This window comes from Callithrix jacchus, chromosome 5 (genome assembly GCF_049354715.1).
Source record: "Callithrix jacchus isolate 240 chromosome 5, calJac240_pri, whole genome shotgun sequence".
NCBI lineage: Eukaryota > Metazoa > Chordata > Mammalia > Primates > Cebidae > Callithrix > Callithrix jacchus.
Window position 1 is genome coordinate 81936275 of NC_133506.1, and position 22422 is coordinate 81958696.

A 22422-nucleotide genomic window follows, 5' to 3' on the forward strand; every position below is an offset into this window, starting at 1 on the left:
GAAGCTTCCTAGAAAGGTCATAGATGGGGTTGGAATTTCCATTTGCCCTGGAACATAGGGCCTGGGAGATAAGACAGGGTCTCGACACCAATTCCAAGGTCCTTTCCATGCCATCTGCTGCCCTGCACAGTGTGCTACCAAGAGTGGGTACCTGTGGATTCTGCCCTGCCCCATAAGAAATCAGATCATTGTCAGGTTCAAGGCAGAGAATATGGGGGTGGCTTTAAGCCCCACCTCACATGAAATATTCCTTCATCCCCATCTGGCCTTGCCCAGCACGCTCCCATGTTCCCACATACATGCTCAATGCTGGGGACAGGCCCAGCTTAGCCATGCCGTACAGATCTGGGACACTGTTGTGGGATTTCCAAGCACCACAGTAGCTGGCTGAAGCCTTGGGTCCCTGGTGAGAGACAGAGGGAAGGGGATGTGTAGAGAAAGAGGAAGGCAGAGTTTTTCCTGATTACTTGACAAACATAAGCCCAGCCCTTAGCTTCAGCCCAGGCTCTGACAACATCAGGTCACAGTAAATCTCAGGTCCCTGTGTATTCCCCTTCCCCGGCTCTACCTCCCCTGGTTTCTGTCTTTCTACTCTTATCTGGCACTGACAATGTGCGGTCTCTGAAAATGTGCCATTTGTTCTAAAAGTGTGGGGATTTCAAAAAGCCTCCAAGTGACTCAATCGAGGCTGAAAAGAACCGCGTCGTCCAGATGTGTACATTTGCTTGGACCCAGCTCGCAGAGCACTTTAACAATCTTTTCACAATCGCTGTCCACATGGAGCAAGGCGGCAGGGCTGGCATTCCTTCTCCTAGATTCTCCTCTTCCCAGACACATTGTCAGTCCCTGGCTGGGATTCCAGCAGGAGAGCGGTGCTGCTCCATGAGACTTCTCCACTGCCTCTGTGGACCCCCTTTAAGACCCAAGGATCAAAATCCCTACCTCAGGGTACCCGTCTTGTTCTCCCTGTTCTATTACAAAAAAAAGACTAAGGGACTAGTCATACTGTGCTGGTCTCATTCCAAAGTGGCTCTTAGACTTGCTGTTGATAAAGTCGACAACTCCTCTCTGTTTAGGTTAGAGGGCTCCTGGGCCACCCCCAAATATCTGGCTTGCCCACATCTGCATTGTGCCTTTGTTTATGCAGATACCTCTTTGAAGGTTATTTTTTAATAGTCTCTTTCTTTTTTTTTTTTTTTTTTTTGAGATGGAATTTCAATCTTATTGCCCAGGCTCTGGAGTATAATGGTGCTGTCTCGGCTCACTGCAACCTCCACCTCCCAGGTTCAAGTGGTTCTGTCTCAGCCTGCCAAGTACCTGGGATTACAGGCGCCCACCACCACACTTGGCTAATTTTTTTGTATTTTAGTAGAGATGGGGTTTCACCATGTTGGCCAGACTGGTCTCAAACTCCTGACCTCAGGTGATCCACCTACCTCGGCCTCCCAAAGTGTTAGGATTACAGGTATGGGCCACCACACCTGACCTCCTGCAGCCTCTTATCTGTCACACAGACTAATCTCCTTTAAGACGTGCTCCCAGGCCACATCTAGAGAGGCTGCAGAATGTGGAACTATTTGATGTCCTAATAGCCCCTGCCAACATGAAAATGATCAGCAGGCTCTGTCATGTCGCTGAGGTTAAACTTCAACTGTTTAAACGCCAACTGAGGAATTTGCAAATGGGTAAATACCATACTCTGTACAGGGAGCCAAAGAATCTGCTCAAAACAGCTGCTCAATATGTGTCAGATGGAGCCTTAGTTACAGAGCAACACAGACAGACTCACAAAATACATATTCTGATGTTTCATGAACCTACTACGTCAGGGAGGCTAATTGAAACAGCTCTCCTGCCAAGCAGAAAATTCCATATGGGTAGGAGATAAACAAAAAGAGGCTGTGGGCTGCGGAACATCAGAGGAAGCCAGGTCCCTCTGAGAGATGTAAGTTAAATATGTTTAGCATAACCTGAGATACCCCAGGCCTCTTGAGCTTGGACAGACAGATGAGGTTACATTAGGAATAATCTGCATTCCACTCCATGCCCTGGCTGCTGGTGATGGACTTCAGGCCTTAGTAAGGGCTCCATGTCTATTTCTGGGAGTGCCAGGGATGTCTCTTGGTTTCTCATGAACGAAGCTGCTCCTGGACCTGGTATTGAGAGGTTTTTCCCTTGGAGGGCAAAGTGGCAGTGGGAACCAGGGTGTCGCCTGCTAAGAAATGGAGAGCTCTTTTCCCCTGCACTTCTCTGAGGTTTGCCTTGTGGAGCTGAGTGCCTGGGGGAAAAGCTCCTGGCAGGACTCCAGCTGTTATTTGTCAGAGGACAGCTAGGATTGGTTCACCCATGCTCTGAGTTGGCCCCAGCGCAAGCTATGCTGAACTTTTCTCCATCTCCAAGCAGAAAACCTTTGTCTTCACATTCAAGAGGGATCCAGTTATGACAGGCTGACCAAGCTGGTTTCCTGGGTCTGTCTGAGAGATATAGGTGACAGAGGCTGGCCAGGGGTCGTGTTTTTCAAGCAGCTTCAGGAATGGGATCACTCAGAACCCAGCTGAGAGCTAATTTTCTCTTGGCTTCAAAATCCATCCTATGTTTGGAGATGCTGGGGCTGGAATTCTACAAACCACATTCCAGCTTTGTGCCCTGATAGGCTCTGCCCACAGGGGACGCTAGCAGGAATCTGCAAGGCTAAAGGAGGAAGTAGGAAGTGGCTCCTTGTTCACTTCCTGTTTGCTTCCTGTTCACTTTCTATCAGCTTCCTGTCTGTGCCAGGAAGGTTACTAACCCTAGGAGCGCTTTTTCTTAACCAGGGCAGTGGCAACTCCTTCCAGAAAGATTTCAATGCAGTTTTTGGTTTTCCCAACACTCACAAAAGCAGCCTCATGGTGGTCCCCTCAGAGACACCAACAAAAGAGCTCCCCCCATTCAAAGGCCAGGGAACCATCCCCACAGGGACTCTCCTCGGAACTCAGAGACACCAGCTGGAGTTGTGCGGCATCCCCACTCCCCCACCTCAGAAGTCTGAGATTCAGTCCTGTATCCTGTCTTCAAGCAACTACATTTCAATGAGTCTGGCATCTTCCCCTTGTTACTGAGCCTCAAGTGTGATGCCTGCTCCCTGTGGTGCTACCTCCATGGATACCTTTGTATTCCCTTCCTGCCCTTTTCCATCACCTGGTTAATCATTATTTGTATTAAGTTATCTCCAATAAAATAGCTGGCATGATATCTGTCTCCTGCCTGAACCCAGACAAATCACCCATATTTTGGTGCTGAGCATCTGTGGCAGAGACTGGAGTCAAGCACCGCCCAACCCCTCCAGACAGCAGTGTGGGAGAGCACACACCCACCCACCTACAGCCTACATTATGATCTGGTTTCTCTCGGCCAAGCTCTGCATGAGCAAAAGCAAGTTCAGATTTAAAGGACACCATGAAATGCACGGCCAATAGGGCTTAATTGCTGTACATTCTTGAGGGATGGCTGCAGGGACCCCTGGCTAAAAACATTGTGTGTTTCTCCTTGTTGGTCATTAGCAAACTGTAGGGAGCATCCTCATCACAGGCTTTCGGGCAAAGATGATCTTGTTATAGTTTTCAGTGGGGCCATCTCTGGAATCTGTATGTAAGTTCGTGGGTTCTGGCATCATGGTAGGAGCCATGGTCGATATTGAATAAGTGCCCCACATTGATAACGAGGATTCTGACAGCATGTCCCTGAACACAACTTCGCCAGAAGACTTGGACAACTTTCTCCTTTTCAGCTGAATGACGCTGGAAGGCTTATTCTTCCTGGATGCCCAGGAGCTTTCCTCGAGGGCAAGCATGCATTCCAGTTCTCTATTTTTGCTCTTCTCAATGAGTCTTTTCACTGTCTGAGAGGTGTAGGTGACAGAGGCTGGCCAGGGGTCGTGTTTTTCAAGCAGCTTCAGGAAAAGTCCAGTGTTTTCTGTGAGTCCTACCAGCAAAGAGAAATGCAGGCCTTTTAGAGGCAGTCACATACAATAGCTCAATTCTTCAAAAAATGAGAAGGCATTGGAATCAGATTGTGACATCCTCCCTATTTTGCACCCCTTGTATTCAATGAGAATAAAATCCAATTCAATGTGGGGGAACAGAATGACATCCTAGAAAGTATATCAATTAAACAACGACAGAATGGTAAGAACCAAGAGACAGAATCAAGCAGACTTGATTGACTTTAAATATTTGCATAACCTCAAATTGTTTTACCCCTGAACTTCTAATTTTTTTCCATCAATAAAAATGGTTAGTCTGAAGACTAAAGAAAGTAAAGGGGCTTGGAACAGTACAGCTTGGTGCTTGAAAGCATGGGTTTTGCACTTGGCTGCTCCAAATTCCTACGCTACCCTCTTTATAACTGTGAACCTTGAGGAAGTTTCTTAACCTTGCTAAACTTCAAGTGCCTCATCTGTAAAATGGTGATTAGAATAAGACAAAGTTCATGGAGCTTTCTTGTGGATTAAGGATAACCTATGTGTTTTTAGCACAGTACTTGACATGTAGTAATCAGTAAATGGTAGCTAAAACTTTTGGCTATGTCTCCCAGCCTAAACTATTTCATTTAATCCTAGTTACACCTAATAAGGTAGGTATTCTCCCCATTTAATAGAGGATGAAACTGAGGCTGACTAGCTTGCACACCCAACAGGTAGTGGGTTTGAATTCAAGCTTAACAAGGCTCAAAAAAAAAGTTTTTCACTATGATTGCTGGTCGGAAGTTTGGGGTGTTTGCCGAAAGGGGTGGGTGTTGCTAGAAATTCAACCCACTAGTTTAAGCAGCCTGTTCCTTTACAGATGCAAAATCATGGGCGTGTTGGTCCTTCCATCTTTCACTAGCAACATCACTACCTAGCAGAAATGACTCAATCCCTCTCCTGCAATTGCTACCTTCCCCTGTGTTCTTATGTGATGCATTCTTTCCCTAATTCTATATTTCTTCAATTGGAGTTTTGCAGGGAGGGGAGTTGAAAGAGTCATCTTGCCATCTCCAAACTGAATGCAGTAAAAAAAAAAAAATGCTGTAAATAGGGATAATCAAGTGAAGATGTAGGTTGTATAGTTACTCCCAGGCTGCCTTGTGGGTGTCCAGGAGCTGGAGTTTGTCTGAGGATAGATCTATCAGTAAAGAACATGCCTTAGAAGGCTTCCATCTCCCTGCAAAAGTCATGTGTGATATTACCTCTCACTAGAAAATTCCCAGAAACACCTCTAAGCACAGACTATTCACCCTTGCCTCCTCCAAACAAATGTAAAGATCTTGTGGGATAGGACATTTGCATGAATCTGACAGAGTTCAAACTCAAATGCTTCAAATGCCTGGAGCAAAATGAACGGCAACCCCCTTCCATCTCCTGAACATGCTGTGTTCTCTGCCAGCATAACAAGAGTGGCTGTCCAGTGTGGCCTCTTCCCACTGCGAATCCTCCAACCATAGCCAGTCCCAGTACAGGAGCTTCCACTGGTAACGGTCCCAATCCTACCTTCTTCTTTCTTCATCCTTCTTGCATCCATCTTCTTTTTAATATTTACTGATTTCTTAATATAGGTCCAGATTCCTATGGGAAAATATACTTGTTAGCCAGAGCCTCCTCAAACTGGCCTGAGAGGAACAATTAGTAGCTACCGTGGGGGGTCCAAGTCCTATGGTCTTTGCATGAAGCTAAGACTACTTCACCTCCTGAGAAGAGGACACATTTTCTGTGGAGCTGGAGACAAGCCAGGTGAGCCCTGCCAAGTCTTGTAGGCATGCCTTTGCTCAAGAGCAGTGGACTGTCATGACAGTCTCTGGGTGTCCTGCTTTCCAGTCTCCTAGTTTTAAAGCCTAGAGTGCTGGGCAGGCTGGGGGCTGTGTGGAGACAGGTCCACAGAGGGGAAGTGAAGAAAAAAAAGTCCTCATTTCAAAACCTTGCTATCTCCTCTACCAGAGTCCAAGTGTGGTCACATTACTACAAGCTCAACTTCCAAACTGCACCTCTCAGCCTGGAATCAGGGAGAGAATGTAGCAGAGATGCGCAGCTGCCAGAAGTCAGCTACCAGGGCTTCAAGCCCAGGCTGAAACAAGGAAGTCTTAATGCTCTATGCAGCCATGCTGGGAGGAATTCTGATGGAAACCACGGTGTAGCGGTTCTCAAACTTGAAGCTGCATCCACCTGGAGAGCTTGTTAAAGCACAGATTGCTGGGCCCACCTCCAGAGCTGCTGGTTTAGCAACCACTGTTTTAAACCAAAATGGGGAAAGAAAAAGAAAATACTGGAGATCTGTAAGATTACATTATTAACTACCTAGAAACAAGAAATGGGTCCAGGAGACCTCTTTGGTTCCTTTCCAGCTCTAAGACACATGCACATATCTAAGAGTTCATTATGTTTCTATGTTCAATTTTGCCATCTCTGTGGCCTTTAAGCACTTAAAAGTGCCATCAAGCATTCCCACTATCACCTACAAATGCCCATTGAAAAGAGTCTCCGATGCTTTTGAACAGCTCCTAGATGATGCTGATGCTTTTGATCTGGAGACCACTCTTTGAGAACCATGGATCTAATGCTGGGCTTCTCAAATTTTGGCAAGTACTAGAATCACTTGGAGACCTTCTGCCACCACAGATACCCAGGTTCCATCTTAGAGGTTCTGATTCAGTGGGTCTTTTCTGAGGACCTGAGAATTTCCATCTCTAAGTAGCTCCTAAATGGTGCTGATGTTGCTGGTCTGTGGTTCATACTCTGAGGAGCCCTGGTTTAGACTGAGTAGTGGGTGCTCAGCCTTTTTATCAGCTGCCGCATACGTGAGGGCTCTTTTCTTCATGGAACACTCCTCCAAGATAAGCAGTTCCCAGGTTTGTCCTCCCTCTTTTTCCCTAATCAAGGAACTATTGTGCAATGAAAGTGAGTGTGGCACTGATAAGGGCAACTTTAAATTCCACTGTTTTTATAAAGTAAATTATTCACATATTTTAGGATTTTGTTATAACCCTTACAATAAAGGATGGCAACCTGGAGATTCATTCACTCTCCAGAAAAAAAAAAAAAAGCCTGTTTTTTTGTCAAACCTATTTAGAGCCAGATCTTATGGAGTCCCTGCTGTGGGTATCAGTGATCATCTTCCACACCAGTGCAGTTCTAGAAGAATTCACAATGTCATTATTCTGAGGCCAGGGAAAAATAAGGCTCAAATAGTCATTTAATCTAGAGTTTCACATCATAATTTTTTTTAATTGTAAGGTAAAACATCTTAGTTCTCTTTCTAAGACCTACCATAGGCCTCAGAATTTAAAGTCACCCATTCCAAGTCCCCATAGAGCATGGCATGCAAGTAGCCACCCAACCTGGGCCTGTCTACCTCTAGTGAAGAGAGTATTATTTTCTTGTCTTCCATATTTTAGCACTGTGAGACATTTCTTCATCACAAGGTCGGGTTACCCACGAAGGGAAGCCCATCAGACTAACTCTCTGCAAAACCCTGCAAGCCAGAAGAGAGTGGGGGCCAATATTCAACATTCTTAAAGAAAAGAATTTTCAAACCGGAATTTCATACCCAGCCAAACTAAGCCCCATAAGCAAAGGAAAAATAAAATCCTTTATAGAGAAGCAAATGCTGAGAAATTCTGTCACCATCAGGCCTATCTTACAAGAGCTCCTGAAAAAAGCACTAAACATGGAAAAGAAAAACTGGTACCAGCCACTGCAAAAACATACCAAATTATAAAGACCATTGACACTATGAAGAAACTGCATCATGCTCACGAGCAAAATAACCAGCAAGCCTTATAATGACAGGATCAAATTCATTTATAATTTAACCTTAATTATAAATGGCCCAAGTGCTCAAATTAAAAGACACAGATTGGAAAATAGCAAAGACTAGGAAACAACTCAAATGCCCATCAATGATAGACTGGAAAGAAAATGTGGCACACGTACACCATGGAACACTATGCAGCCATAAAAAAGGATGAGTTCATGTCCTTTGCAGGGACATGGATGAAGGTGGAAACCATCATTCTCAGCAAATTAACACAGGAACAGAAAACCAAACACCATGTTTTCACTCATAAGTGGGAGCTGAACAATGAGAACACATGGACACAGAGAGGGGAATGTCACACACTGGGGCCTGTCAGGGGTGGGGGGGGGCTAGGTGAGGGACAGCATCAGGAGAAATACCTAATGCAGATGATGGGCGGATGGATGCAGCAAACCACCATGGCAAGTGTATACCTATGTAACAAACCTGCACGTTCTGAACATGTAGCTCAAAATTTAAAGTATAATAATATAAATAAATAAATAAATAAATAAATGTCTTCATCTCCTAATCTGTAAAATAGGATGCCAGATGGTGGAAATATGTTTCAGCTGGCAATATATTTGGGGGATTTTGGAGTCATTCCTCTTTTATCCTTGCTTCTAAGTTTCTAGTTGATGAACCCTGAATCCTTGGGAAAGCCTGGTCTCATCAATCATTTGTTTGCACAATTGTGTGCATCTGTATAACCCACCATCCTGCTCAGAGCCTCTGGCCAGGACTCATCTGACCCCTACAGCCGCACCATGTGGCTGATAGGACAATTCTATGAATGGTGGGTTCTTCTCATACCTGCTGAAGCAGGGACTAGGAAACTATAAAAAGAACCAAGGGAGAAAGCGTTTGAGATTGCCTCAAAACTCACGGGGAGGACTTGTTTGTTTGAAAATAACAGGAGACAAATAGTTGACATTAAGTCTGAAGAGAAGCTGTGGGCTTTTATAATTTCCTTCAATTCCAGCACAAAGGTTCCATTTTGTGTCCCTGTAAATGAAATGCAAACCAGCAGTCTACAGACAGAAACGGCATTGACGGGAGGGGCAGGAGGCAGAGTGTTGAAGCGGCTTTCTTGTTTCTCCTACAGACACAAAGCCATGTTCAGACCACTCTTTCAGGGCCGGCTCCCCACTCCCCAACTCTATCACTCATCCCACCACTTTCAGAATCTAGTCTGATAGACCGAGTTTGTAAGTTTGTAATTCAGTTACCTGGAACGTGAAACAATCTTTCAACCTTGATAATCTTCCTTAACTTCTTAGGACTTCAGTTATCACTTACAAAATGAGGATAAGAATGAACTCCTGTCCCAGAGAGACACAATTTTATTGTGATTTGCTTTGTTTTACGTTTTTGAAACAGGGCCTCACTCTGTCACTCAGGCTGGAGTGTAGCGGCACAATTATAGCTTACTACAGCCTTGAACTCCTGGACTCAAGCAATCCTCCTGCCTCCTGGGTAGCTGGGACTACAGGCATATACTACCATACCTAGGTAATTCTTTTTTTTTTAAGTAGAGAAAGGGGTCTTGCTATTTTTCCCACTCTGATCTCAAACTCCTGGGCCCAAGCTATCCTCCCATCCCTGCCTCCCAAAGTGCTGGGATTATAGGTGTGAGCCACAAAACCTGACCCACAGTTGTTTTAAAAATGTCTGGAAATTGCTTTCTTTGCCATGTCTACTGCAAGAATGAACACCATTCTCAACAATCGGACTGTCAACATTCCAGAAAATGTCAACATTACTCTGAAGGAAGGGCTGCACAATTATTGTGAAGGGCCCCAGAGGAACCCTGTGGAGGGACTTCAATCACATCAATGTAGAACTCCGTCTTCTTGGAAAGAAAAGAAGAGGAGGCTTCATGATGACAAATGGGGTAACAGAAAGGAACTGGCTACCGTTGGGACTATTTGTCGTCATGTACAGAGCATGATCAAGGGTGTTACACTGGGCTTCCCTTAGAAGATGAGGTCTGCATAAGCTCACTTCCCCATCAGTGTCATTATCCAGGAGAATGGGTCTCTTGTTGAAATCTGAAATTTCTTGGGTGAAAAACACATCCGCAGGGTTTGGAGGAGGCCAGGTGTTTCTTGTTCAGTATCTCAAGCCCAGAAAGATGAATTAATCCTTGAAGGAAATGACATGGAGCTTGTCTCAAAATCAGCAGCTTTGATTCAGCAAGCCACAACAGTTAAAAACAGGAATATTAGGAAATTTGGGGATGTCATCTATGTATCTGAAAAATGAACTGTTCAGCAGACTCGTGAATAAGATCCAAGAGTTGTCCAGCTACAGAAATAAGGCGGTGGATGATTCCTAAGACCTACTTGTGATGTTTAAATGATGCAGTAAAAGACCTATTGATATGGAAAAAAAATTGTGTTTGGAAAGTAAAATGCTTCCAATCCAATGGTACCCAAACTCTGCAGTACATTGGAATTACTAGGGATCTTGGAAAAATACAAATGCAGGCTCCCACTCCCAACATGGTGATTTGACTGGAATGGGATACAGTACAGGCATTGGAATCAAAAGTTTCCAGACGATTTCTCTGTGCAGCAAAATTTGGGAACTGCTGTTCTAGAATTTAAAACAAAAAACACTGCAGATTTATAAAACAGTATTATTAACCACTTAGAAACAGAAAACAAGCTGGGCACAGTGGCTCATGCCTGTAATGCCAGCACTTTAGGAGGCCAGGTTAACTTGAGGCCAGGAGTTCGAGACCAGCCTGGTCAGCATGGTGAAACCCCGTCGCTACTAAAAATGCAAAAATTGGCTGAGTGTAGTGGCAGGTGCCTGTAATCCCAGCTACTCAGGGGGCTGAGGCAGGAGAATCGCTTGAGCCCCAGAGGAGGAAGCTGCAGTGAGCCAAGATCATGCCATTGCACTCCAGCCTGGGTGACAAAGAAAGAGTCTATCTCAAAAAAGAAAGAAAACAAGTAATGAGTTTACTGTGGCACTGTTCACAATAGCAAAGACTTGAAACCAACCAAAATGCTCATCAATGATAGACTGAATAAAGAAAATGTGGCACATATACACCATGGAATACTATGCAGCCATAAAAAAGGATGAGTTCATGTCCTTTGCAGGGACATGGATGAAACTGGAAACCATCATTCTCAGGAAACTGACACAAGAACAGAAAACGAAACACCTCATGTTCTCACTCATAAGTGGGTGTCCCGTCCGGAGATGGAGAGGGGAACATCACACACCGGGGGCCTGAGGGATGGGGGGCTAGGGGAGGAATGGCAGTGGGTGGGGGATTGGGGAGGGATAGCATTAGGAAAAATACCTAAAGTAGATGACGGGGTGATGGATGCAGCAAATCACCACCAGGGCACATGTATACCTATGTAACAAACCTGCATGATCTGCACCTGTAGCCCAGAACTTAAAGTATAATAAATAAATTAAAAAAAAAAAAGAAGAAAAAGAAAATGGTCCAGATAATCTTTTCAGTCCCTTTGCAGTCCTAAGACATACGCTTTCACTCAAGAATCCCTGATGGTCAGCACTGTACCTCAGGGGCCTGTAACATTTAAAAGGGCCATGGAGTATTTCCATAACTGCAACCTGCCAATACCAAACTTGCCTTAGATCAGAGAAGAACCAGTGGGCTATAAAGTACAGAGCTAAGGAAACTGTGGCGGCCATGGGATTCTCATGCAAATCTAATGATCTCACCCTCTCACCACAAGCTGCACCCTTATCTCAGGAAATCATCTTGCAAAAGGATTTTATGGATTCCAGGCAGCATCGATGGATTAGTGCTCTGGCACAAATTGACCCCACTCAGATTTTTTGCCCCACTAATGCTGTGAAAGTAGTGCCACTTACATAGTCATGACACGAGGATTATTATTTCAATCTAATGTTGTTTAAACTGTGTCCCACAGAATGCAATAATCTCTCCTCAAGATGTTAATACATACTACTTAAAGAAAAAGAAGGGGCCTGTGGCAAAAACCACCCTATAAAGCCATACAGATTGTTTAACCAGGGAGTCGCCACATCATCTAAATTGTTGTGCAAGATTGCAGGCCCGCCCTCAGTCAACTAAGTCAGAAAGAAATCGCCATGTTAAAAAAATTCCTTTGGAGCAGGATTTTCAGTCTGTTATCTGTTAATTTGTCCTATAATTCTCCAAAAGGGAGATTGAATGTGCAGCATCCCCTAATCTCATTTGACCAGGAATCATTCATTCATTCATTGGGTGAGGCATCTCATGGAACTAGAAACCAGTGACATATTTGCAGGGATTGTGAAACAATGGGTCTTCTCCTGCTCTTGTTTTGGAATTTGCAGGCCTCAGAGAATGTTATGGAGTAAGAGGATAGAATGATGAACTTGCTCAGGGTATCACTGGTCTTCAAGGAGTCACCTCCTCTGAAATCGGCTGCAGAGTCCCCAAAACTGTTCCTACGCAGAAGAACAAGTTCCACTGGAAACAAGACCTGAGTTCCTTCTGTTCACTGCTCCAACCTGCAAGGCTAGTCTGTCTCACCTCTCACTTTTCTGCCTGAGCCATCCCTAGGCATCTCGCCTGGCCCTGGAAGGAGAATCACATTTTCTCAAACAGGAACCGGATGCAAAGCCTTATTTCACCTCTGCATTTTGTCCTCCTTAACCTTCCAATGTCCTCTGCTTTTTTTTTCTTACCCTCTGGCCACTCCTCATTTGTTTTTGGCTAAAGAGGAAACCCCACTAAAGTCAGAAGTGTCTTGAAAAGCTTATCTCTGAGATCTGGAAAGACGCTCCTAGTCAAGGACTCACTTAGGAGACAGAACTCCACAGAACTTAGGTTTCTGTGCTGATCTCCAAATGGCCGACAGGAGACCCACAGAGCCTCATCTCACAGGACCAGCACATGCACTGACACCCTGAACTTCCAACTGAGAGGCGCTGGGAAACAGAGTGCACGCCTACAGATTCTCAGTGCGCCCCCTTCTCACTCTCCCCACTTCTTTACCCTGCCCCTGTCCCATGGAAACTCTCACCACGGCCCCACCTCTACCAAATGGGCTCTATGAGGTGCTCACGGGAAGGTGACCATTTGTCTGCCTTTAGTGACACAGACACTGGGGAGTACTGGGAATCCTAGAAACGTTAAGACAAAGGGGAATGGGAGTTGGGAGGGCAAGTTGGTCTTTCAAGAAAGAAGATATCTCTCTCCTCTCCCTATGCAATAACATGCTGGACACCTTCTCTTCCTCCCCAGCGCCCCTCCCCAGAAACAAACAAACACACACACACACACACACACACACACACACACACACACGAAGAGAAGAAATAAGCTCATTACCCAACTCTCTTTAAAAAGTCATGTTGCATACAGTGGGCCACTTGGTTGTGTTAGCATGTTCTTACCCAGACCATGCCTTTTTCTGGGGGATCAACTGTCTCTAACCACATCAGGGCAGGGAGGTGGGAGTCTAATCAGACTTGCTCATCTTCTAACACAGACTTGGCATTACTGATTCATCACTTATGATGGGAAGGAGGGGATATGTTGCTTCTTGATAAGGCTTTTATACTTTATTTTCTGTAACGATTAGACCTGTACATTGAGGGCATTTTCTTTTCCAGTGGTGAAAACACAGTTCAAGTACCCATGGCCATTCAGCATATATTGATTCGTGCACGCACACACACATGCACACATTCCAAAAACCTATCCTGAGCTCCAGACATTACTCTTCTGAGAGGGGCAGGTCCTGTACTCACCCAGGACCCACTGAGGATTTTCCACATTTGCCTCTTACTTTGGAGTCTCCCCTTCTCAACATCAAGGGTCTGCAATGCAGTTTTCCCAGGCTAATAAATCCAAACTAATCCTTGTCATCTGTGTTATGATAAACAAAAGCAGAGGCCAGTACATAGGCCAATACATGTTCCATCAACCACTCAGCAGACAGGTACTGACTAAGCATCTCAAACACCAGGCAAGCACTGAGCCTTGCTTAGTCCAAGGAGTTCACAGCCCCATGAGGAAGACAGACCACAAGTTTCCTAATTCAACCTGAGTGGGGAGGGGTGTCAAGAAGTGGGTTCATGAAGAGAAAGTGGTTGTGCTAAATCTCAAATGACAAAGGAAATGATGGGCAGTGGGCTTGGCTTAAATGCCAGCCTCAGTGTTTCCAAATCCTGAGTGAAGTGCCCCTCCACTCAGGATCCATGTTCTCCTTCAGGCATGCAGATAACACAGGCAGCTTCCAAACAGTGTGTTTTCTGCATGTGAATTATAAGGTTGAATTGGCTGAAGAAACACTTTACAAATTCACTGCAGGAAGAAGCATTAGGTATTGTATACCTATCAGGTACAACCATGAATCTGAATTTTATATTTATCCAAGGAATATTCTATTATAGATATTAAGGTCAGGCGCAGTGGCTCATCCTGTAATCCCAGCACTTTAGGAGGCTGAGGAGGGCAGATCACAAGGTCAAGAGATTGAGACCATCCTGGCCAACATGCTGAAACCCCGTCTCTACTAAAAATACAAAAATTAGCCAAACATGGTGGCCAGCACCTGTAGTCCCACATACTTTGGAGGCTGAGGCAGGAGAATCTCTTGAACCAGTGAGGCAGAGGTTGCAGTGAGCCAAGATCGTGCCACTGCACTCCAATCTGGTGACAAGAGTGAGGCTGTTTCACAAAAAAAAAAAGAAAGAAATTCAATTCCCACTCTAAGATGACATTTGAAGGCCCATTAAGCATAAAACACATGTGGCCATTATGTATTGATCTATTAGCTACAGATCGAGTTCCAAATTTAAAAATAGAATTTCCAGAATAAGCCAGACAGGCATAATCAGAGGAGAGCTTTTTGGTCTTTTTCTTCTGTGGACATTTTTGGGATAGGCTTGTACACTGACAGGCTTGACAAGTAAGAAAGATACGGAGAAATGGGCAGCAAGAAGGAGCCCTACAACCTCATAATCAGGAAAGCACACATGAAAGGCTTTGAGCAATTTGTGCTCAGAGACCCTCTCTCTGCCTGACAGCTCCTGAGCAATGCGACCATTAAAATGTGTGGCCTCACAATGTCTAATCGATGAGAAAAAGGAAGTCCTGCTCCACTGAAACAGTAGGGACATTGTGAACCTGGAGAACACACAGGGGAAACAACCAGGATTTCCCAGGACTGCGCTCAATCAATGGGCCAGGCCACCCCTTTTAAAATGCTCACAGCACTAGGAATCCAGACCTGTGCTTGTTTGGAAGAAGGTGACTTGCATTTGAGACTTTACCTAGAAGAAAAGTAGCTGCCTTCTGTATGACTCAATTATTCCATCAGCCTATTGAGGGCTTGTCCTCAGCAGCACACAGTTCCCCAGGGCATGCCAGAAAGTGAGAATATACACGCGTTACTCATTGCACCCAACTCTTGAGTAATAAGAAACCCCCAAAATCTAGTGCCGAAAAAGTTCCCCATTCTTGGCTCCCATCACCAAGATCCCCCCCACCCCCACCCCCCCCACACACACACTTATGCATATGCATATGCACACACACATACATACACGTTTACATGCACACACGTGTGCACATGCATGCATACTCACACACACACACACACGCACACTCAGCTCTCGACTCCCCGTGCTAGCCAAGATCTCATACCTTTGCCCCTTGGCACATTCTATGCCTTTGCCCTGAATTCTCTTTCCACGCTCTACTTCTAAGGAACTGCGCATCCTCCAAAAATCCCAGACCATGGCACAACCATGCAGAGAACACTTTCCTAACCCTTACAGAAAGGGAATCACCAGGAAGGGAATCACTCATGTGCTCTCAGAGGAAGGTGAGAATGACTGTATTATAAATAGTGTGTGTCACAATTATGTTGAGAAATTGCCAGAAAGCCAAAGGTGTGGAGCTTTACTTACAGCCTTGGGTAAACTGATGAAATTGCATTCAAAATCTGAAAAGCTGAGGATAAGAAGCTGAAATGTGGAGACATGCAGCCTCTCTCTCTTCTGCCACAGACACCCCTGGGACTTTCTGCCAAGAGCACTTTGTCAGGTCATCACCAGGGGACATGCTCTCTCTCCTGGGCCCCTGCAGGCCTCTCAAAGAAGGGTTGTCCCGGAACCTGGAGGCAGTCACTTTCCTTACCCACAACTGCCACCCTCAAACCATTCTCCTTCCTCCTCCTCTGGAGCCCATACCCCCAGCTACAAGGCCGGCTCACCTGCCTGGTTGCTGCCAGCTTCTGAGCGCTGTCCTCTGCCCCTCAGTCCCTGACAACTTGAGCTCCAGGCATGCTCACCTCCTTTGTGCTGTTACTCTGTCATCACCGTGGCTTCTTCAATGTCTCCTGAATGATCCGTGCAAACCTCCAGCCCAGCAGTCCTCGACCTGCCCACTTCCAGTCACCAGGTCTTCCTCTCAGCCTCCATCACCGCTGCCTCTGTGATCAGCCCATTGTTCTTATCATCCCCATAACCACGCTACATCCGAAATCTAAGCTGCGAGCATCTCACTCTTACTCTTCCCTCCTGTATCCCTCCAGCTCAGTCCCCAAGCAGTTCCCAGTCCTCAGCAGCACAATTCCTGGATTTCAATCCACTCACTCTACCTCCCCTTCCATCTCCCATTTGTGTCCCGCTTCCTGCTTTATCTTGTTGATACACAGCTCCTCATTATGGTCCCTTGCAAACAACCTGAAGCCCTTATCCCTCTCCCATGTGCTGTGCAAACACATATTTGCATGGCAAAGCCTTAATACCAGTTCCATCCACGTGTGGGGCTCTTTTGGGTGCCGCCACCTCAGCAACTAAACATGGTGGAAGACAAATACCACTAGGCCTAGGGGCCCCACATGGAATAACAGCTAACAACTCTACGCCATGTGCTGCAACCAGGGCACACACTAAGCATCTTACCATAGTAACTAGTTCAATCCTCACAAAACCCATATGCCTTAGGTACTATTGCATTAATCCCATTACAAGGTCACACAATGATTGAGTGACAAAAAACAGGAATAGGCCTCAGGCAGTCTATCCGCAGAATTTTTTTTTTTTTTTTTTTTTTTGGAGACAAGAGTCTCACGCTTTCGCCAGGCACCAGGCTGGAGTGTAATGGCTCGATCTCGGCTCACTACAACCTCCCCTCCCAGCTTCAGGCAATTCTCCTGCCTCAGCTTCCCGCGTAGCTGGGACTACAGGTGTGCACCACCACGCCCAGCTAATTTTTGTATTTTGGTAGAGACGGAGTTTCACTATGTTGGCAAGGATGGTCTCGATCTCTTGACCTTGTGATCTGCCTGCCTCAGCCTCCCAAAGTGCTGGGATTACAGGTGTGAGACACTATACCCAGCCTAATTCCACACTCCTAATCCTCTATCTCCAAGTCAATCAACAGAACTAGTCCAACCAACACTTCCCGTTTCCTACTCTTTTCACTTTTCCACTCTCCAAGCAACTATTTCTTTTTTAGCATCATATTTATTTTAGATTCAGGGGTCTGTGTGCCTGTTTGTTACATGGATATATCATGTCACGGTGGAGTTGGGCTCCTAGTGAACCCATCACCCAAAATATTGAACACTGTACCCAATAGGTAATTGTTCAACCCTCACCTTCCTCTCTTCCTTCTCCCTTTTGGAGTCCCCAGTGTCTATTATCCTCACTTTTATGTCCATGTGTACACACTGTTTACCTCCCAGTCAAAATGAGAACATGTGATATTTGATTTCTCCTTCTGAGTTAGTTTACTTAGAATAATGGCCGCCAGTTCCATCTATGTTGTTGCAAAGGATAGTCTTTCATTCTTTTTTATGGCTGCATTGTATTCCATGGCATGTATATATATCACATTTTTCTTATCCAGTCAACCATTTGTGGACATTTAGGTTGATTCTATGACTAAACTATTGTGAATAGTGCTGGGATAAACCTATGAGTGCAGATGTCTTTTTGATAAAACGATTTCTATTTCTTTTGTAGATTCCCAGTAGTGGAATTGCTGTACCCAATGGTAGTTCTACGTTTAGTTCTTTGAGAAATTTTCATTCTGTTTTCCATAGACGTTAAATAATTTATATTCCCACCAAGCAACTATTTCAAACCTCCTCTTTACCTCCTTCTCCCTTCATTGAAGATTAATTTCTTTGTCTTGTCCTGCTTTGAGAAAAACCCAAGAATCCATCAAGAACTTCCTCACCTCCTGCCATCACTCATACCAACCCTCCACTATATGCTCCCCTGCAGTCTGCCTTCTTTCCTGTTACAATGAATAAAGCATCCCTATTCCTGTCAAATAACACCTCTCCACTTGCACCCCAGGTCTCTACCCGTCTACCTTCCAAAATGCAATGGTCATAGAGCTGAGCACTCACTTTCACATTCTTGAAATGTTCTTCTATCTGGCCTCCATGATGCCACAGGAGTGGATTCCCACTAACATCACTCAGCAAGCTGCTTCTCAGTCTCCACTGAGAAATTCTGGGTCTCTTTCTTCTTCTTCCCCTTCTCCTCCTTCACCTTCACCTCCTCCTCCTCCTCCTCCTCCTCCTCCTCCTCCTCCTCCTCCTCCTCCTTCTTCTTCTTCTTCTTCTTCTTCTTCTTCTTCTTCTTCTTTTTGTCTCCACACATTCCCAAAGTGATGTCAACCAATTTTGTGGCTTTACATCTCATCAATATGCCAAATCTAACTAGACTGATTTCTTTCCCAAAGTCCAGATATATATATATATATATATATATATATATATATATATATATCCAACTACCAATATACTACATCTTCATTTATATATCTAATAAGCTCTCCAACTTTTCATGGTTCAAAAAGACTCTTAACTTTACTCCATAAAATATTTCTCTGGTCTCTTCCATCTCAGAAAGAGGCATCATCATTCATCAAATTGCCCAATTCAAACATCTAAGGTTTCCTTCGATTTCTCTTGCTTCTTCATTCAATATCTCCAGCCCATTATCTTCCCACAACCCCACCATGATTTGATTTCTCTACACCACCAGCCTCCACCAAGACATTGACATCTATTAACTTAACTACTGAACACCTGCTACTGGTCTCCCTGCTTCCACTATCATTCCCCTATGATATGATTTGGCTGTGTCCCCACCCAAATCTCATCTTGAACTGTAGCTCCCATAATCCCCACATGTTGTGGTAGGAATGCGATGGGAGGTAACTGAATTATGGGAATGGGTTTTTCCCATGCTGCTCTTGTGAGAGTGAATGAATCTTACAAGATCTGATGGTTTTATAAAGGGCAGTTCCCCTGCACATGTTGTCTTCCCTGCTGCCTTGTAAGATGAGACTTTGCTCCTCCTTCACCTTCTGCCATGATTGTGGAGACCTCTCCAGCCATGTGGAACTGGGAATCCATTAACTCTTTCCTGTATAACTTATCCAGTCTCAGGTATTTCTTCATAACAGTATGAAAATGGACTAATATACCCTACAACTCCTTCTCCAAAGAGGACCCAGAGTGATTATTTTTAAGCATGATCAGATTAAATCATCCCCTTGCCTAACATTCCCATGGCTCTCCCTCCATTTAAAAGCCAATGCCAGTTCCTTATGCTGGCCTGCAAACCCTCTTTCATCTGGCCCCTGCCTCCCCTCCCAGCCTTAGGCAGAGCGGCTCCCCCCATCCCCCACTGTACCCGGCCACATTGGCCTTGTCTCTCTTCTTTAAAAACATCAAGCTTGTTCCCACCTTAGGGTCCTTCCCCAGCTACTTCCTCTGCCTGGGATGCACATGTCCCTGACCTTCACATGGTTTGTTCCTTCTGATTAAGTCAGGATTCAGCCTCAATGTCAACTCCTCAGCCTTCCCTGAAGAACTAACATTACCACCAGTCACTATCACGTCTCCTATTTTAATCCTCTGCCTAACACTATCCTTGTCTGACATTTCTTATGATTTACTCATTTATTTTATTTTAACCAACTAGAATATAAGCCACATGAGAGCAGCAATCCCATCCAACACATTCATTGCTCTGTCCCCAGGCACTTGAGTCAAAATCATCAGAAAAATGCACTTTACTGCAATTGCCATAAGCACCTTCTCCTGGAGTCTCCAGGGATCACTGAAAATCCAAATATCCAGCAGTGGCACACTTGTATGGAACACAAATGAAAACCACAGACTGGCTGACTAGGCAGTAGCCACTGCTAGAAAAGGTAAAATGGCAAAAGATGAGATATTATTTTGAGAATTATGACAAACAAATAGAGTCATTGGAAAGGCCTGGGTTCAAATCCCAGCACTGCTCTTTCCTGCTTTTAAGTGGGCACATCTATTGCCCTATCTCTCCCTGAGCTTTAAGTTTTCCCCATCCATAAAATGGGAATGATACACCTCCCAGTGGGATTATTGTGAAGACTGAATGAGACATCGCAGGTGCCCAGTAAGGAGCAAGAATTCAAGCACATAGACCCATGACAGTCCTGGATTCACGCTTTGTTGAAAGAACAAATGAAAGCCTGTATAATATGACAAAGTCCAGGGGACCTAAATGTACCAAATTCTAACGCAAGCTCTACACGGCTTCCCCTTCGAACCTCCATTTCTATCCTCACTTCGTCTGATACGTGCTCTTACCAGGCCCAGGTGTCATCGCCACCAAATGCAGCTCCAGGGCTATCCTCTGTATGTTGTTAATGGATATTAACTGCTTTTTCACATGCATGGAGTTTCTTTCCTCATAATTACTATAAATTCACACCATGGTCTCTCCTCTACATGCCCTTCATATCTCCTTCCAGGATTGCTCCAGTGATACTTCTTTTGAGAGGTTGGCCCAGGCCTCTAGGTGGAATAGACAGGCCCTCCTCTCTGCTCCCAAGTATCTTATCTAAACCTTATCTATCAGGACCATCTAGTCCATTATGTGTTATTTTGTTGGTACATGTCTCTCTCTTTTTCTCTTTCTCTCTATCTTCTTCTTTTCTTCTTCTTCTTCTTCTCCTTCTTCTTTCTTTCCTCCCCCCCCCCCTCCTTAAATTGTGTTTTTAAGGCTCAGAATTGAGATCTTTAAATTCCAGGCAACTCTTGGCCCACTGGGAGGACAGACTCTGTTCAAAACCCAAGGCCAGACTTGCTTACCTTGTTCTGATTAACTTGCCTTCCTCTCTTCTCCCAGCTGAAAACTCTTTCTTCAAGCCTCTGATGCAACTCATTTCACTGGGTCCCTGAGAAACACAGAATGAGGACGGTTAACTGGCAAAACATGTAATCTAATTTAACTAAGATGAATGATTTGGGGATGAAGGGAGAATCAACACTTAAATACATAACAAATTGTTGCACACAATTAAAAATTAATATAGCAATTGTCCCTTATTCAGAAGTCACAAAAGATGCCTCTTGAAATTGGGCAGAAACGTTTAATTATTTGTTTCAAATGAGTCTTTCTAGGCACAAATATACCCCAATAGTATACAATGAAACATAACTGTCCACACAGAAAATATGTGTGGGTAACATGCCAGGAAATCCTGAAGTTCTGACAAAAGGAGTTTTTGTTGAGTCAGAAATCCAATTAAACAACAAGGGTTTAATGTGTCTTCTTGGCACGGTAGAGGGATGCATCAAATACTTTTAAAGTCCAGTTTAGGCCAGTCATGGAGTGTGTTGTGTGGCATCCTCTCCCAACAAAGGCCTAGCCTTTAAAAGCCACCCTCATGCAGCATTGCAGAAAAACCATCCTCTCTTTACTGTTCTAGTGCGGTTCTGCAATATTACTGTGTATGGATTTCAAAATCTGAAGACGGTAATTGATAGGAGAATTCACCAAAGTTTCCAAAACAGTAAAACTGCAATTGTTTGGGAGAAAGTGTAGCATACACTTCAGAGCACAAGTTCAAGATAGGTCAGTAACTTAGCTGTGTGACCAGGAACAAGGAACAAGATAGTTAAAATTCAGAAGTTCCAGTGTTCTCAGCTGTAAAACAGAGGCAGTAAGAGAAACTATCCCTAGAGTGCCATGAGGATTTCATGAGATAATTCACATACAGATTGGGCAGAGGGCACAGGGCACAGGCACATGGTAAGAGCCTATTGGCTGGACTGTTATCATCATTAAAATGCAGGATGGCGATGTCTGCTGCAATGCCAAAACAGTGCAGTCCAATGTTCAGGCTGGAGAAATTTGTACCAAGATACATCTCGCCAAAACTGAGTCACTACGTTGAAGATCAGGGAAGGGACTGGAGCCATAGGAGGTCAGAAGACAGGCTTAGGGGAGCCTTCAACACAACTGCTGCCACAGTGCTGTCCCTACATCTCACCCATCCCTCCCCAGCCACCCGACTGTTCATGTCCCAAGAGTCCTGTTTATACCATCTGCTCACTGAAAGGCATCTCCAGAGCCCATCCCTGAGCCCAGGAATCTGTCTGTCCACTTGCAGCCACATAAGTGCATAGGTTAACTGAGGGAGGTTTCCAGCCAACAGGCAGCAATACACACAAGTGCACATGTACACACAGCCCTGAGCAGAACATCCATACAGTCACTGGCATGAGAAAGAATCTACAAGCCACATACACGTTCATGCATGAATGCGTACACACACATAGGCACATACATATGTACACATGCA

The 22422-nt window shown here is 44.8% G+C and overlaps 1 protein-coding gene and 1 pseudogene across 2 annotated transcripts in view; one reads left to right on the top strand and one right to left on the bottom strand.

The window, feature by feature from the left end:
* Positions 1-1178: 1178 nt before the first annotated feature.
* CDRT4 (CMT1A duplicated region transcript 4) overlaps positions 1179-22422 on the bottom strand; it is a 33849-nt gene continuing 12605 nt past the window's right edge. For both annotated transcript variants that reach the window (XM_035300101.3, XM_035300100.3), the window contains exons 2-4: positions 20927-21012; positions 5507-5581; positions 1179-3960 (exon numbers count right to left, since the gene is read on the bottom strand). In XM_035300101.3, the coding sequence (XP_035155992.1) occupies positions 3536-3960; positions 5507-5537 (456 nt within the window). In that variant the 5' untranslated portion in view covers positions 5538-5581; positions 20927-21012 and the 3' untranslated portion in view covers positions 1179-3535. The remainder of the gene's footprint in view (positions 3961-5506; positions 5582-20926; positions 21013-22422) is intronic.
* Positions 9513-10094, top strand: LOC108591562 (large ribosomal subunit protein uL6 pseudogene; annotated as a pseudogene).